Consider the following 16,320-nt stretch of genomic DNA (forward strand, 5'->3'; position numbering starts at 1 on the left):
ACCACTTTCAAAATTTCAGGAAGCAAGGGGGGGCTGAGGGGTTGGGTGCAGGGTGAAGAAAGAGTAGTCTGTAACACCTAGTCCTTAGTTTCATATTTATGTGTCTAACAGTCATTGAAGATTGCAGATGTGACAGGGTACAGGTACAGAAAACCTTTCAGACTCTAGATATAATACGTAACATGTCTAGGTTTAAGTTTCATTTTAAAATGGTTTTTTAAATAACCTGATAGTGTTATATTCCCATATCCCAAAAAAGTGCTACACCTGGAGACAAAGATGTTCTACTGTCAGAAGCATTTTGCAAAATTTAGCATAACATAAAATAGAAATACAAACTTATATCCACATCAGCTTCTCCTTTTCAGCCCTCAGTATAGCAGCTGTAAGGAACTTAAGTGAGACTGATAGACACTATGCAAAGGTCAGCAAAAATAAACACATAATCCAAATTTGCATTAGATGAGTATATTATAATCTAATCAAATTGAAAATGAGCACACATGATATGTTGAAAATGTAGCGAGTAAAGGTCTTCTGCCTTGTGCCTTAGCTAGTGAAGACTTTGATTTGTCTCTCTAGCATGAGTGTGAACTTATGAGTTAGACTTCAGTTAGGATGAGCTTAATTCCAGTTCACTGGAATGATCATCAAGATAGCATGTGTAGAGTTGGAGCTTCAGTTAAGTGGAGTCTTCATCAATTTGACTACAAAACGAGGTGGTAGTTACAAGTTCAGTTAGAGCGAGTTAGTCTTCAATCTTGATTGAAGGAAGAACGAGTTAAGACTCCAAGTGTTGATTGGAGAGAGAAAGAGTATCACTCTCAGTTAACTCGCTATCAGAACTTGACTTCTAAAATTGAACTGGGCCTTCCTTGCATGCTCGAATTGGGTCTATAAAGAGGAGGATGAAGGCACATAATTTACACAAGTTTGTGAGATCATCTTTGATTGTGGAGAGCGCAGAATTGAGAGCTTGTGTCCTAAGAAATAGGAGATCACAAGTGCGCAAGGATTTAGGAGATTGTGTCCTACTAAATAGGAGCTGATTTGCACAAGGAAATAGGGATCTAGTGCGCTAGGAAATAGGGACCTAGTGCACAAGGAAATAGGCCCAAGTGCGCAAAGGAATAGGAGCTTCTAGTGCGCAAAGATCAAGGAGCAGGGATCAGGGATTGCAAGGGCAAGTCAAGGCTTCAGCAAGGGAACAGTTGTGTGCTAGAGGGTCGAGATCAAGCAGTGATCAAGGCAGGCCAAGATCAATTGTATCAGCTGAGATTAGTGAGAAGAAGCAGAACGCTTTCTTAGAGACAGATTGCTTTGTAATAGATCCAATTTCTCAAGAACAATCAATAAAATACCACAACAGAAAGCAGGTTTTCCCTTTTGGGTTTCCTGGGTAAACAAGCGTGTCAATTTGTGTGAATGTGTTTTTATCTCTCGATTATTTTCCGCTACTTATAAATTGTTAAGAAACTCTGTATCTTGGTGAAAGTAAATTTGGTTTCAGTTTTCAGTTGCCTTGTTTTGCTGCTGTCAAGGAAGTTAAGTGAGGGATAGATATCAGACACTGCAAAGGTCAGCAACAATAAACGCATAATCCAAATTTGTATTAGATGACTATATTATAATCTAATCAAATTGAAAATGATCACACATGATAGACATGCATATTCTATATGGAACTCTGGTACTCAATTGAAATCAGTGAAGCACCACTCTTATGAAACCCGTGGGTAAGAACAGGTCATAAGCCAGGACGAGTGAACCACATAGAACCCGCAGTCTTTACCCTTACCCTACGGGTTTTGTACAAGACCTGGCTACCCGCATCAAACCCGCGGGTAGCCTATTAAACTCCCATTGGACCCCTATAAGACCCTCCGGGCATCAAAACACCCAAACTGTCCAGAAATTTGAATTTTTTTTTTCTTTTTTGGAAATGAGGTGGAGGAAAAGGGAAATTGGAGGGGAAAAAAAGCTTTATAAGCACCTCTCTCCCTTCCATTTCTCATTCACTTGTCATTTGAGTGTTTGGCTAATTTGTGTGAGTGTTGAAACTTGAGAGTGAAGCTAAAGGAGCATGAAGGAGCTATTGGAGGAGGCTAAAGGAGGCTTCATCGGATCAGACTAAGATTCAGGTAGGCTTCATGAACCTAGTTAGAATGTTTTCCATGTATTTTTTTTTTTTTTTTTTATGTTTGCAAATATTTTTTTGTCTGGGAATGCCTGTGGCTAAGTTTCTCAACCACATAGCGGCCTTGAGTGGCTGAGAAACTCAGCCACACAACCAAAAAAAATTCAAAACCAAAAAAAAAAAAAATTATTTTCTTGTCTTTCTTCCAGATTTTGTTACCATGCCACCAAAGGGTTTCAAACAGTCTCATGATCCGACATGGGCACATGGTCAACGAATCATTCCTGGTAGTGACCACAATATAAAGTGCAATTATTGCAATGCCACAATGCATGCAGGGACAAATACCACCTATCCAGAATTCCTAGGCATGGTGTGGGATGTTGTCAAAGTTGCCCTGATGAAGTCACTACTGAAATGGTAGCTACTTTGTAATCCATTAAAGAAGCAAGTTCTAAGAGGGCAAGAAGGAAGGATGAGATTGTTGGGATAGGTAGATCTTCATCTCAGAGTGAAACACAGTTTCAAAGTCCAAGTATTGGTAACTCCTCTTCAACTGCTATGGCAAACAGGAGTATAACCTCTTCTTTCTTCAGTCCTCGTACAACTCCAGGATTTCAACCAACCTTGGACATTTTTAATGATTAGAAGAGGAAGGAAGCAGATATGGCAGTGAAGAGGTTTTGGTACCATAACAGTCTTTCATTCAACTATGCAAAGTCTTATTTTTATCAGCCCATGGTGGATGCCATTGCATGTGTTGGCCCTGGATACAAAGCCCCATCTTATAATGCACTTTGGGGGAAAGAGCTAGATGAGCAGCATGAGTGTGTCAAGGAACAATTGGAGAGCATTAAAAGCTCATGGAAATTTACAGGTTGTACACTTATGTCTGATGGGTGGACAAATCAAAGGGATAGAACAATAATAAATTATGTTGTAGCTTGCCCTAAAGGAACCATGTTCCTAAAATCCATTGATGCATCTGCAAATGTAAAAGATGCACATTTGATTTTTTTCATTGTTGGTTGATGTGGTGGAGGAAGTTGGGGTTGCAAATGTTGTCCAAGTAATCATGATCAATGCAGCGAATTATGTGGCAGCTGGAAGGTTGCTTTGTGCAAAATATCCCACCATTTTTTGGACTCCATGTGCTGCCCATTGCATAGACTTGATGCTAGAGGACATTGGGAAGTTGGAGTGGGTGGAAGACGTTGTGCAAGAATGAAAGCATATTACCAAGTATATTTATAATCATGCTTGGGTGTTGAACCTTATGAGGGAATTCACACAGGGTGAGCTTAGTCGGCCAACTGTCACATGGTTTGCAACAAACTTTCTTTCCCTCCAAGGCCTTTTGTATCAGTACCAAGCTTTGAGAAGAACGTTTTGTAGCCAGCAATGGGTATTTTGGAAAGATAGCACAAAACCGGAAGCAATCTCTGTGAAAACATCTGTCTTTGCTGATAGTTTGTGGGACAAAGTGACTAAGATTGTCAACTTCACTTAGCCCCTTGTGAAAGTCTTGAGATTGATAGATGGAGAGAAACCTGCAATGGGATATATTTATGAGAGCATGGACAAGGCCAAAGAGGCCATCAAGACTTTCTATAAGGGAACTGAATCTAAATATATCCCTATATGGCAAATTATTGATTCGAGGTGGGACAGGCAACTGCATTCACCATTGCATGCAGCAAGAGCATATCTCAATTCGAGCTTATTCTATAATGAGGGTTCTAGCATTCAAAGAGATCCCGAGGTGATGAGAGGTGTCATGATATGCATTGAGAAGATGTTCCCGGATGTTGATATTCAGGACAAAATCAACTTACAATGAAATATGTACAAGGAAGCATCTGGCATGTTTGGATTTAGCTCAAGCCAACATCTCAAGGACAAGAAAATGCCTTCTAAGTGCAAATTGTTAGAACTTAGCTTGTAAGTTTGCTAGTTCTCTTTTATATGTTTGGCATTGCAAACTGATAATCTTTGTTGTTATTTTTTTAACGCTCATTGGTGGATAGATTGTGGCATTGAGGCACCACAATTACAAGAATTCCCCATCAGAGTTCTGAGTCAACCCTGTAGTGCTTCTTCTTGTGAGCGCAATTGGTCAATGTTTGAGCACATCCACATCAAAAAGAGAAACAAGTTGGAGCATGAGAGGTTGGAGAAGTTGGTTTTCATCTACTACAACGTTCGAATGCTCACAAAACAAGTGCAACCAAAGGATACAAATCCAATTTTATTGGATACTATTGATTTAGAGTCTAATTGGGTTGTGGAGGAGGAGGCCCCTGATTTGAGTTGGCTTGATGAAGAGACTGAGGATCTCTCTAGTTTGCCATCTCAAATGGAGACTCCAAATACACCTGCCTCACAGTTGCTTCAGTCTTCCGATGTTACCACTAGCTCCACAAGGGCTTATTTTAGGCGTGGTCGTCCATGAGTGATGAGACTCAAGATTGTTATGAGACAATCATTTATCATTTATGACATATGTATTTGAATTTTGAACTCGCTGACATTTTTTATTTTAATTATGGAATCATGAGTCCTTTTCTTATTCAGTATCTAAATGTTTTGCTTACAAAAATCGAATATGTTATGTTGTACTTTTATAGATATGAGATGATGTTATGAATTATTGCATATATTGTGGTTTTTATAACTTATAAGGATTGGAATTGTCATTAGTTTCTTTTTTGTGCTTAAAATTTACCACATTTTAAGTTTTTTTTTGTATTTTGACAAGTCTTATACGGGTCTTATAAGGGTCGTTCCCGAGTCTTATACGAGTCGACGAGTTGATGCTGTGACGAGTCTTTTACAAGTACGAGTCGTGCAGCATTGATTGAAATTATAATGCAGCCAAATACTAGAATGAAGTGGGTATGTGGCCTAGAAACACACACAGAAGTTTAATATTAAAATGGTACCAAAGGGTAATACAAAGCTGCCAAAGTGCACACTGTAGGTATTCCACAGCTGGGGAGAAATTATCATCAAGTTGAGAACAAATACCAAACCATATTCCAAGGCTGGGGAGAAATTATCATCAAGTTGAGAACAAATAACAAACTAGAATAATTAAACATGAACATCTGAAAATACTCTGTAGCTTTCAAGGTGTCTACAGTGTACACAACATTGTCAGTCTACAACACAGTTTGTAATCAAGTCATCAACATTGCTAACTAAGAATAAAAAGACAATAGGAATCAAAAACACAATATGTATGCTTCAATTATAAGTTCAGTTGCAGCTTATCAGTTACCAAGACAACTTCAACATGTTTGAGAAATAGAAACTGGGATGATGAGACAAATTTGTCCTTCTGTAGAAGGGGAAAATCCACCTAGATAATGTACCTACTTGTGCCATAGCTGCCCCATCCCCTCTTTTTTCTGCATCTTTATATTTTCTTGTATAAGAAGCCTTGATCACATCAAACCTCTCTATTGGGTTAACACCAAGGACCTACATAAGAAGCATAACCAATAAGAAAATTACTGATAAAAAGGACTCAGCAAAGTGAACTGGTATAAATATGTACATAACACAAAACAGTTTATTTTTGCAAAATACTAAATACCATACAGAATTGTTACTGTAGAACTACCTTATATGGATTCTCATCATTACTTGCACTTGATCCCCCTGCAGAAGATGCAGCAGTACAAACTATCCTGAAGTTCCTTGGCAGCCGCCTGATAAACCTGTGTTATTCAAAATCACAACCAATCATTGATACATATTTCTTTAGCAATGCACTATATCATATGCATTCCGTTCTTGTTTTGGAACACACTATTACTAATCCCAGGGTGCCATTCAAGGTTCCATCATTGATGTTTAATAAAATGAATCTAAAAAGATTATTTCATCCATGCATGTTTTTCTGCTTCTACTTCTTATGTTCACTCTTTCATTCAGAAGCTTTCCTAAAGGTCTGAACTTATTTTCCTTCCCATTTGTAGATGCCCCTTTATAAATGACTCGTATAACAAAATAGATTTTACCACTTTGCATTGATGGGATAAAAATTGATTCTATATTTTTAACTAGACTCGAACAAATGCTCCTTTAGCATAACATTCCTTTGTACATTACTAGTTTGTCCCCAACAGTGAAAATTGACCCATCCAATTTTGAACACCATTGCTCTGTCACTATATATGATTAAGAAAATATATTTAATATCTATAGCCATTTTCAACCTCCCAAAAAGGAGGACCCTGAGCTCCTATGGAGCAGTTTTCTATTATGTCACAGGAACACATGCAGAATAAACAGAAATACTCGATAAAAAGGCCACTTGAGTGTGTGTCAAAAGCAGAATAATGCAGCTACACAAAGTTTATTCTTTAATCAAGAGATAATGGCACTTGGATATTATATCAAATAAAAACATGCAAAATAAAGTAGGAATTCTAGAAACATTAAAGAATGCAACCACACATACTTGGTGATCATGAGATAAAGCTAAACATTTTCCTTAATTAGGATATTGTTCATAGTCCTGGTTCTTGGAATTCTTTAGTGTTACACATATTCATGCTATTGGTGATTAATTCTGATCTAGCATCAATCAAGTTCAGTAACAGTCACAAAAAAAATTAGAAATTGAATACTTCTCAGTTAAAAAGTAAGCCAGGATTAACCTATTAAAAAAATGTTTATCTAATATCTTTTATATGATAGACCACAACTTCTATTGAAATATAGAGAGCACCTGGAAGGATTATCTTTTCAAAAGTAAAATTTGGCCCTCTAAGGACGGCATTAATGTAAGTGGACTCAATGGCACTAAAGCATGTGCCCACAGAATTATGATGAACAGTGTGAAACATCAGGCCAGTTACTCTTATAATGATGCAGTGACACAAATTCAGTAGCATTGCCCGTAAGTGTGGCGCTCTTATAGGATGTTTGCAACAGTTATAATTCCTTCTCCAATGGTGCAGGGTAATTGATTTGCAATGCAAATCTTAGCAGCATGACCTAGTTGATTGAGTACAGTTATATCGCAAGCTAACCCTATTACTATCTCCTGTTTTTATGTGTTTCAGATGCAGAAGGGAAAGATTATTAACATAGAAAACTAATTTTTCTTGTGTTTTGAATTAAAGTCTCATCTAGGAGAGAAGAAAAGCATGCTTGGATCGAAATTTCCCACAAAGGCTATCATATACATCCTACACTTGCCATTACACAAACAAACGCTTGATGTTTTCTCAGGCATCCTCTTTCACTACCATTAATGCATAAATATTCGCCCTATTTATCCTATATGGCTTATGATCATACAATTTTTCATTAAGTAAGCAATATTTATTATTAAGCTCATTAATATTCCTCTCATTCACAACCTTTTTATTGTTAAAATTTCGGGCCCTAGGTGAATAATGTCCTTGTGATCTCAATCAAACAGACCATAGCATAAATCACATAATAGCCAAAAATTAAATAGAGGAAACATAAAAACACAGTTCCACACATACTCAGGTAATTACTCCAAATCAGATTTTCATTCCTTCAAGAAACTTACAAGGAAGCTTGCACAAGCTGCCCACAAAGACACCACTATACAGTTACCAAAATCATCTTGAACTTGAACTTCTATAAGCTGCTTGAGTGGTATACCTGCTGAATAAAACAGAAACAGCAGTTCTCTGCTATACAGCACTGCTGTACAGACTGTATGGCTGCTGTATGACCCTATTATACGTATCTGTCCATATGACTGTACAGAGGTGTTTTGTACAACTGTACAAACCTATGAGCTGCCCAAAAGCCCCTCTTCACTGGCTGCCTGCACTCTCTCTTTCTCTCGGTCACTCAACTCGTTCAACTGCTCATGTGTATAAAAGCCTCTACCTTGACCTATCTTTATAATTTTTAGTAGAGAATCTATTTTTGAGATTACTCCTAATCTAAGTCATGCTTGAGATACATTTTTAGACTCAGCTGCTAAATATAAGACTTTCACCTTTTTACTAAAGTGAATTACAAAATAGAATTACTTTTCAAAAATATCTGGAACTACTTCTCGCACGTTCAAACTAAACCTCCGCAGAAGGTCCTGTCCTAGCTATAATTCTCAACATTTATTTAGCCATGAAAGAGGACTTCCCTAAGCTTTGGACAAAAGGTATTAAAGTCTAGAATACAAAATAAACACTAATTTGGGCCTAATTAATTTGGAAGGTGCACTAAAATCAAACCCATCAAACAAAAATTAAATAAAGTGAAAGAAATAGATCATGACATAATAAAAGCTCTTTAAACCTCATAATTTTGGGCTTAAAGGAGGAAGGAGAAGAGGACACTTTCAATCTAGTCCAGAAAGTGCTAGAAAAGAGGTTAAAAATCAAAACAACCTACCTCACAGAAGCAAAGAGACTTCGTAAAATAACGGAAAATAAAAACAGGTTGATCAAAATTAAGGTAAATTTTAAAACAAAAAATATGAGATACTAATCAAAACAAACAGTCTAAAAGGGGCACCAAAAAAATATAAATGGAGATTTCATCCCCAAACATCAAGTTGAATTGAGGAAGGAGGTTCCCGAGGTAAAAGAAGCTAGAAATGAAGGAAAATGGAGAATAACAAGAAATAGTAAAGCAATTATTAGGCATAAGAATTAAAAAGATAGTAATAATAATGACAAATAGAAATTTTGTTATGAATATAATTATTATATATAAAAATAATATAAAAAGTATTAATATTAATAATCATAGTAATAATTAATTAAATAATGATTAGTACACTGAAAAGGCATGTCTCTAAGGACATGACTATTCATGTAAGGGCACCTGCCTAGGTATATAAGCAGGCCCTCATTTGTAGCCATCTCATATCTCTTGTATTCAAACATTCTTATATAAATATATCACTCGTCCTGTGATGGACATTCTTATATTCCAGATACTCTGAATATTCCACTACACATATGAACCATGTTCATTACATTGGTATCAGAGTGAAGCGAACAAAGGTCCTTCTTCAGATTAATTACTCCAGAAGACTTGGAATATAAAGATATCCATGAGAATACAAATATTATATATTAAATGTATGAATAATGATTGATACAATGAGAGTGAGAGGCTTGCTTATATACCAAGCAGGTGTCTCTTCATGGAGAGTCGTATCCCATTAGACATGCCTCTTCAGTATTAATTACTACTTAACTAATCGTTATTACAATTATCCTCATTATTTATATTTATACTATTTATGTATATTTATTCGTATCATTGCCTTCCTCCTCAAAAAATCTTTGTCCTCAAAGTTTGTTGATGCAAAAGGCTTGATCTCTTTCGTAGTTTCGAATATCTTCTCATCTTGGCACTGTCATCTTCGTTGATACCAATTGATATGATCTTCTAAGTGACAAACAAAATTGTCGCACCAAGAAGGGATCAGACCATCCTAGATTAATCTTCAGTGGAATATTCCGATCACTAGAATTTTGTAACGACTTGTCATCATAGGACTAGATTGAGGTTACATCACTATTCTCTAGAACATCAATTTGTTGTTTCTATTCTGAATGGTCTCGATACGTAGCTTGGTTGAGTTGTCTACTCTCATGATTCGGATGTCGATAGGGAACCTTTTTGGTTTGACTTTCCCTTATTAGGTGTGTGGAATTTTTTTGATTTCCTTCTAGTACTACAGTTTTTGAGTTAGGTACATAATCTTCATTTGGAATTTTCATCATCTGGATTGTAACATGTGAATGTGTTTTTACTTTCACTAATTGATCCTCTTCTTGAGTTCTATTATTGACTAGTTCGGTATTAATTCCCTTATCTTCAACCTGGACTGTTACGTCTGGAGACTTCGATACTTCTTGAGTAAGTTGCTCTAACTTGTCTTTAAGTGACGTCTTATCACATTTAAGCTTCTTTATTTGTGTAAGGAGGTTTTGGTTATGACTCCTTAGACGTAGAACCTCTTTGCTTTTTGATTTATCAACCTTATTTTCAATGTTTTGACTTTTAAGTTTTTCATCTTTTAGATCTCTGATTTGTTCTAACAAATTTTTATTAAGGTTCTTTAAACATAAAGTTTCCTCTTTTTGTTCTGTAAGTGCTTTTTGAGTTCTTCCTTTGTGACCTTAGTCTTCCTCACTTGTGCAAGTAATTTTTCGACGTGGTCCTTGACACAAGAGATTTCTTCATCCTTTTCCATTACTTCCTTGTAATGCATATCCACAAGATTTTTATGTTCCTGTTGTAACGCTTTCTTGTTTTGCCGAAGTTTGGTTATTTTGCCTTACTCTTGATGTTCTAGCTACAATTTCTTGGAACACTGGACTACATCATTTTGTAGGAGTGATGATGGCCTTTCAACTTGCAATGTGGATTATGTTTTCTTCATTTCTTTATTAAAATCAGCTTGTCATCGCTTATATATTGCCATTAATTGTCCTACATCTCTTGCAATTAATTGTTTTTGCGCATCACTTAGAGATTCCATATTTTTTTCCTTTTTCTTCATTTCTTTTAACTTTTATGGAACCTTTTTAAAACGTTCTAGTCAAAATATCATAACCTCTTTTTTTCTTTTTTTTAATAATTAATAATTAATATTGTAGTTATATAAATATATTACTTATGATATAAAATTTATATAGTTATATAATCTAACAGCGAATTGAATCGACGATCGGTCGAGTCCTTTGACCGTAGCCCTGAAAAAAATGGCGGTTGTTTATTTGCTTGACAGAGCCCCACGTCGACGGATCAGCACCATCTTTGAATGTCGTGAGGCGTGGACTGCTTGGTGGCGGCGGCGGCAGTGATACAAAGAATTGGGTTGTTGTGCGGTCGATTCTCAAACAGCAGTTTGGGAAACACTTGTTTTGGTGTTGGATTTGACTGTCGAGGAGACAGAGCTAGGAACACGTGATTTAGCGCAGTAGGAAATAAGGTGTAGGCAGCTAGCCGACCCCTGCCTATGACAAATCAAGAGTGTTGTTCATAATATTAATTTGATTGTTGGGCTACTCTAGCTCACAGCGGCTATTGTTGTTTTGTCTCTGACCTGCTCATTTGTTTGAGGACACGACGACAGTGTCGAATGGTCGCAGTCAACAAGGACTGCGGCAACTACAGAGGGCACAGCGCGCTGAGCATATTGAGCGTTAGTGAACAACCGGTGGTTGAATGGGCAATGGTTCGTCGAATGCGATAAGTCTGGTAGTTGAGCGACGACAGACTGTTGTCGCTCAGCTATGTGACCCGAATGCTCGTCCATTTTTTTATTTATTTTTGTTTTCTATAATATATATATCTATATATATATATAACTTCTTCTTTTTTTATTGGTTTTTTTATAATTTTTTTTTCTAATAATCTATTTTTTATTTTTATTTTCAATTAATCTTTTTTTTTTATCTTGAACTCTTTTTTTATATTGTTTGAACCCCCCTTTTTTGTAACCTCTATTTTTTTTTAATGACCAAAGGCCTATGGCAAAATGGAGAACCTCCAAATTTTGTGCAGCAAAACGCTTTGATTATGACGGCAGTAAAATTGACTAAACCTTGATGGCCAAGGGTCTGGATCAAGAGCGTGACTCTATGCAGCGGTTAAGCAGCCTAGAGGACCGAACTTCTCTAATACTAAATGAAGCGAACAAAGTTCCTTCTTCAGATTAATTACTCCAGAAGACTTTGAATATAAAGATATCCATGAGGATACAAATATTATATATTAAATTCATGAATAATGATTGATACAATGAGTGAGAGGCTTGGTTATATACCAAGCAGGTGTCTCTTCATGGAGAGTCATGTCTCATTAAAGATGCCTCTTCAGTATTAATTACTACTTAACTAATCGTTGTTACAATTATCCTCATTATTTATACTTATATTATTTATATATATTTATTCGTAACACAGAGCCAATCTAATCCTCGTTAGCCATCAACTCTCTGTCAAGTTCGTTGTCATTGCGATTGAGGCTTTTAGCCACACAAAGTTTTCTTGGAGGTTCTCCATTCTCGTCTACATTCAGGCTTGTGGCCATTTAAAAGGGCAAAAAAAACATATATATATTACAATAAAAAGGGAAAAAATAATAATAAATAAAAGAAAATATATGTGTATATAATAGGTAAAAAAATATTATATATATATATATATTAAAATATATATATATATATATATATATATATATATTAAAATATATATATATATATATATATATATTAAAAAAATTAAAAATAAAATATGCATATATAACAAAAGACAAAAAACAACGACGACAAGTGTTGTTGCCTCTAACGGCCCCGACAAACCACTGCACTCTGGCGTCATCGCAGCACACAACCTCTACTCTAACCGTCCAGCCACACACTGTTTCTGTTGTCGCCACCACCCTGTCCATCGTGTTGCGACATCCTATTGCGTCGAATTTAGTGCCACTTCCAACCGACAACCATCCACGCCACCTTCCGCCCCCTCTATCTACCTCAGCCTCCGTCACCTTCTGCTCACCTTCACACACACCAATCGTCTCCATTCCAGCAAAACCGTTTTTCAGTCCATATATACTTATTCCATCTGCACTTATTCCTTACAGTCACCTTCAATTTGGCCTGTACGGTACACCAGTAGCTATTCAAAATTAATTGCTTTGATAAAAGAGAGATACTTATAAAAGAGTGTTAGTTGTGAAGATAATATTAAAATCCCTTCATTATAGTACAAGGAAAATTTGTGAAATCAATTTTATATATAAATAAAATGATTAAGTGAATATAAATGTACTTTTTAAAAGGGTATATCATAAAATAATACCTAATTCAAAGTACTAGGAAAAACATTGACTAAAGTTTTTGAAGGTATTTAACTCTTGAAGAGTGAATATCAAATTCAAAAATGACGAAAGAAAGATTCTCCTATAAAGGTGGCATGATCTCATGTTATGGATTATGTACATTAATGGGGACTATTAAAGGAAAATGTATTAATATCATTATCAACAACCACCATGAGGAAAATTACATCAATGTTAATTTAGCAAATCAATTATTAATTCCAAATCAAATATAATTGAGAATAACGAGGCCTCTTATTTCGAAGCAGAATACAAGATTAAAAATTTGAGGGTAATAATTGATGAATATGAGTGTATATCGCAATTTGGTGTAGCAATTGTTTAATAAAGAGATTGACATAATTTTTGGGTTAGCTTGGTTTTAAAGAATTGTGTACGTTCATTTTAAACATGGAGAAATAACTTATGATGTTTCCTTATAAGAAGAAGATGATCACATTCCAAGACATGACAATGAAGTTCGAATTGATATTGCCTTCATCAAAAGACTTTAAGGATATTTCGAAACTGATGCTTCAAGAGAATAAAAAACAATATCAAAGAAGTAGAAGGAGCTTGAAGAAGTCATATCCAATAAAAACGAAGAAAATTCTCGTTTGAAGGATCATAGTCAAAAACTACTTGCACAAGTCAGAAAGTGTAAAGCTACGAAGCACAAATTAGAACAAGAAAAGGAAGGTTTCGAGAAGAAACTCAACGAGAGTCTATTAGAGAAAGAAGAAGAAAATTTGTGCTTAAAAAACCTTAATCAAAAGTTATTAGAACAAATTAGAGATTTTAAAAATGAAAAGATTGAGCGTCAAAATGAAGTTGAATCGGAAATTGAAAAACTTTCACGTTTAAAAAATCATAATCAAAGTCCACTCACTCAAATTAAGAAACTTAAAAATGATAAGAAATAATTGAAAAACAAATTAGAAGAACTTATCACAAAAAAAGTATCAACATCTTCAGACGTGACAGTCCAACTTAGAGAAAAAGAACGAATACTGATCCAGTCAATATCACAACTCAAGAAGATGACAAACCAATTGAAGTAAAAACATATTCAGATGTTGTAGTTCAAACGATGAAAATTCTAAGTGAATATTTTGTAATCAACTCAATAACATCAATACTTGAAGTAAATCAGGAAATTTCCACACGCAAGATAAGGGGAAATCAACCCTTATCAACATCTAAATCACAAGAGAAGGCATCTCAATCAACCTGCATATCTATATCACTTAGAACAGAAACAACAAATTATGTTCCAAAAAATACTAATGTTTGCACAATCCAGTCTTATGATAACAATTTATCCCAACTATCAAATAATTGCAAGGTTCCACAGAAGATTGATTTAGGATAGTCAGATCCCTTCTCAATTCGACAATTTTGTTTATCACTCAGAGGATCCTATCATCTTGTATCATCGAAGATGATAACTCGAAGAATTATGAAAGGTGTGAAGAGACTACAAGACAAAGAAACAAATGTCACACCTTGTCAACAATAAGATTTGAGGACAAAAGCTTTTCTAAAGAGGAAGGCAATGTTCTGAATATAGTATATAAAAACAATATAAATAACGTAAATACTAAATATTAATAATCATAATACTAATTAATTAAATAATGATTAGTACTTTGAAGAGGCATGTTTCCAAAGACATGACCGTTCATGTAGGGGCACCTACCTAGGTATATAATCAAGCCCTCATTTGTAACCATCTCATATCTCATCTCATATCTCTTGTATTAACATTCTTATATAAATATATTACTTGTCCTAAGATGGAAATTCTTATATTCCAGATATTTTGAATACTTTGCATATACAAACCCTGTTCATTACAAAATTAAGCAAACTTAGGATTCTCACATGAAATTGTCCAGGATTTCCATGGACAAGGTCCTAAGTTGAGTTTGGATTTCTAAAGAAATTGTCATCATATTACTTGTGGAAACTTGGGAATATGATAAAGCTCATGTCGCTAACATGGATGGATTTAATATGTCGTCAATATGGAATAAAAGTCATCTAAAAGAGGCCATGGAGGAATAGTTTGCTTCATGAGAAAAGACCTTACACTCCATGTTATGATGCATAAAAAATACTATCTCAACTACTACATTTGATTTGAACCAATACAAGAAACTCTAATGATTCAATTAAAACTTAAAACAAATTTTGAAAAAAAGGAATCAGCGAAAAAACGACAAAGCTATAGAAAACATCATTTTTGGAAAATCAGTGAAAAAAATGGAAAAAATCAACAAACATAAAAAATACATAATATATATCTTTTTTCTAAACATATAAAGCAACAACAACATCAGATAAATTATTGGCACATGACTATGGAGAAAGCACTAATATATATATGGAGTGGATGCCAAATCAAAAATGATCCATCATAATCAATATTGAATCCTAAAGTTCGATAGTTGTTCAATTAAGGACTCAAAAATAGAGAACCAAACAAAATGACAAGACATATATAAATACATCTTGTTGACCTCTACTGGTCAACTACCCATGCAGTGCACCCCGTTTTTCTTGACAGAAAGAAGCAGCACCTGATCAGCATGTCCGTGCCATCCTGCCATCATCAGCAGCTTGATCATTTTTTGTTGTAAACCCAGTCTGCATGTATAAATTGTAAATAATCTTAGCAGACATGAGTCATGTATGTAGTTTGCCTAGGTGGACCTAACTTTCTAATGATGATCTGCGTCCCGGGAGGTTTTTCGTCTCACCGATCTACGATCGGCAGAGTTTTCCTTCAAACCTGACCCCAAAGCCGGGATGGATTTCGTCATCAGAACTTTAGGAGAATCTTATATGTTAATCTGCTAGATTATAGTTGTGTCGCAGAACTGGGTGTTTTGTGAGGGTCTGTATTAAATGGGTTTGTCCCTTAAGATGTAATTTTGTAAAAGTCATGATGTAATGTGTCCTGAGGGTCGAGAAATGTTTTAAATCCCCTCATGAGTCCTAAGTCCTAGGTCCTAGGTGATGTTTCCGAAAGCTTAGTTCAGTGATCCATTTTAAATGAATTAAAAAATTAAAAAATGAATAAAAATAATAAAATAATAAAAAATTAAAAATGAAGCAAAAACCCTAACTAATAAAATAATAATATTTTAAGTTAATAAATCGACGGATGAGATCAAGAGATGTCTTGATCCTCATCAACGGTCGAGATCATTTCTACATGGATCACTCGAACTAGCCGTTAGGATCATTTCCTTTATATAGGGTCTTAGGGGGTCATTTCAAATTATCTGATCTGTGAGTCTGTACTGAGAAAGCTCTCTTGTAATCTGATTTTC

The 16,320-nt window shown here is 35.2% G+C and overlaps 1 protein-coding gene across 2 annotated transcripts in view; it reads right to left on the reverse strand.

The window, feature by feature from the left end:
* CJD1 (Chloroplast J-like domain 1) overlaps positions 1-16,320 on the reverse strand; it is a 314,415-nt gene that overhangs the window by 239,477 nt on the left and 58,618 nt on the right. For both annotated transcript variants that reach the window (XM_089378012.1, XM_089378011.1), the window contains exons 2-3: positions 5,763-5,859; positions 5,516-5,620 (exon numbers count right to left, since the gene is read on the reverse strand). In XM_089378012.1, coding sequence (XP_089234138.1) covers positions 5,516-5,620; positions 5,763-5,859 — 202 coding nt within the window. The remainder of the gene's footprint in view (positions 1-5,515; positions 5,621-5,762; positions 5,860-16,320) is intronic.

The sequence above is a fragment of the Pinus tabuliformis genome, chromosome J (assembly GCF_031772625.1).
Source record: "Pinus tabuliformis cultivar Carrire ecotype Pingquan chromosome J, CPIR1, whole genome shotgun sequence".
Taxonomy (NCBI): domain Eukaryota; kingdom Viridiplantae; phylum Streptophyta; class Pinopsida; order Pinales; family Pinaceae; genus Pinus; species Pinus tabuliformis.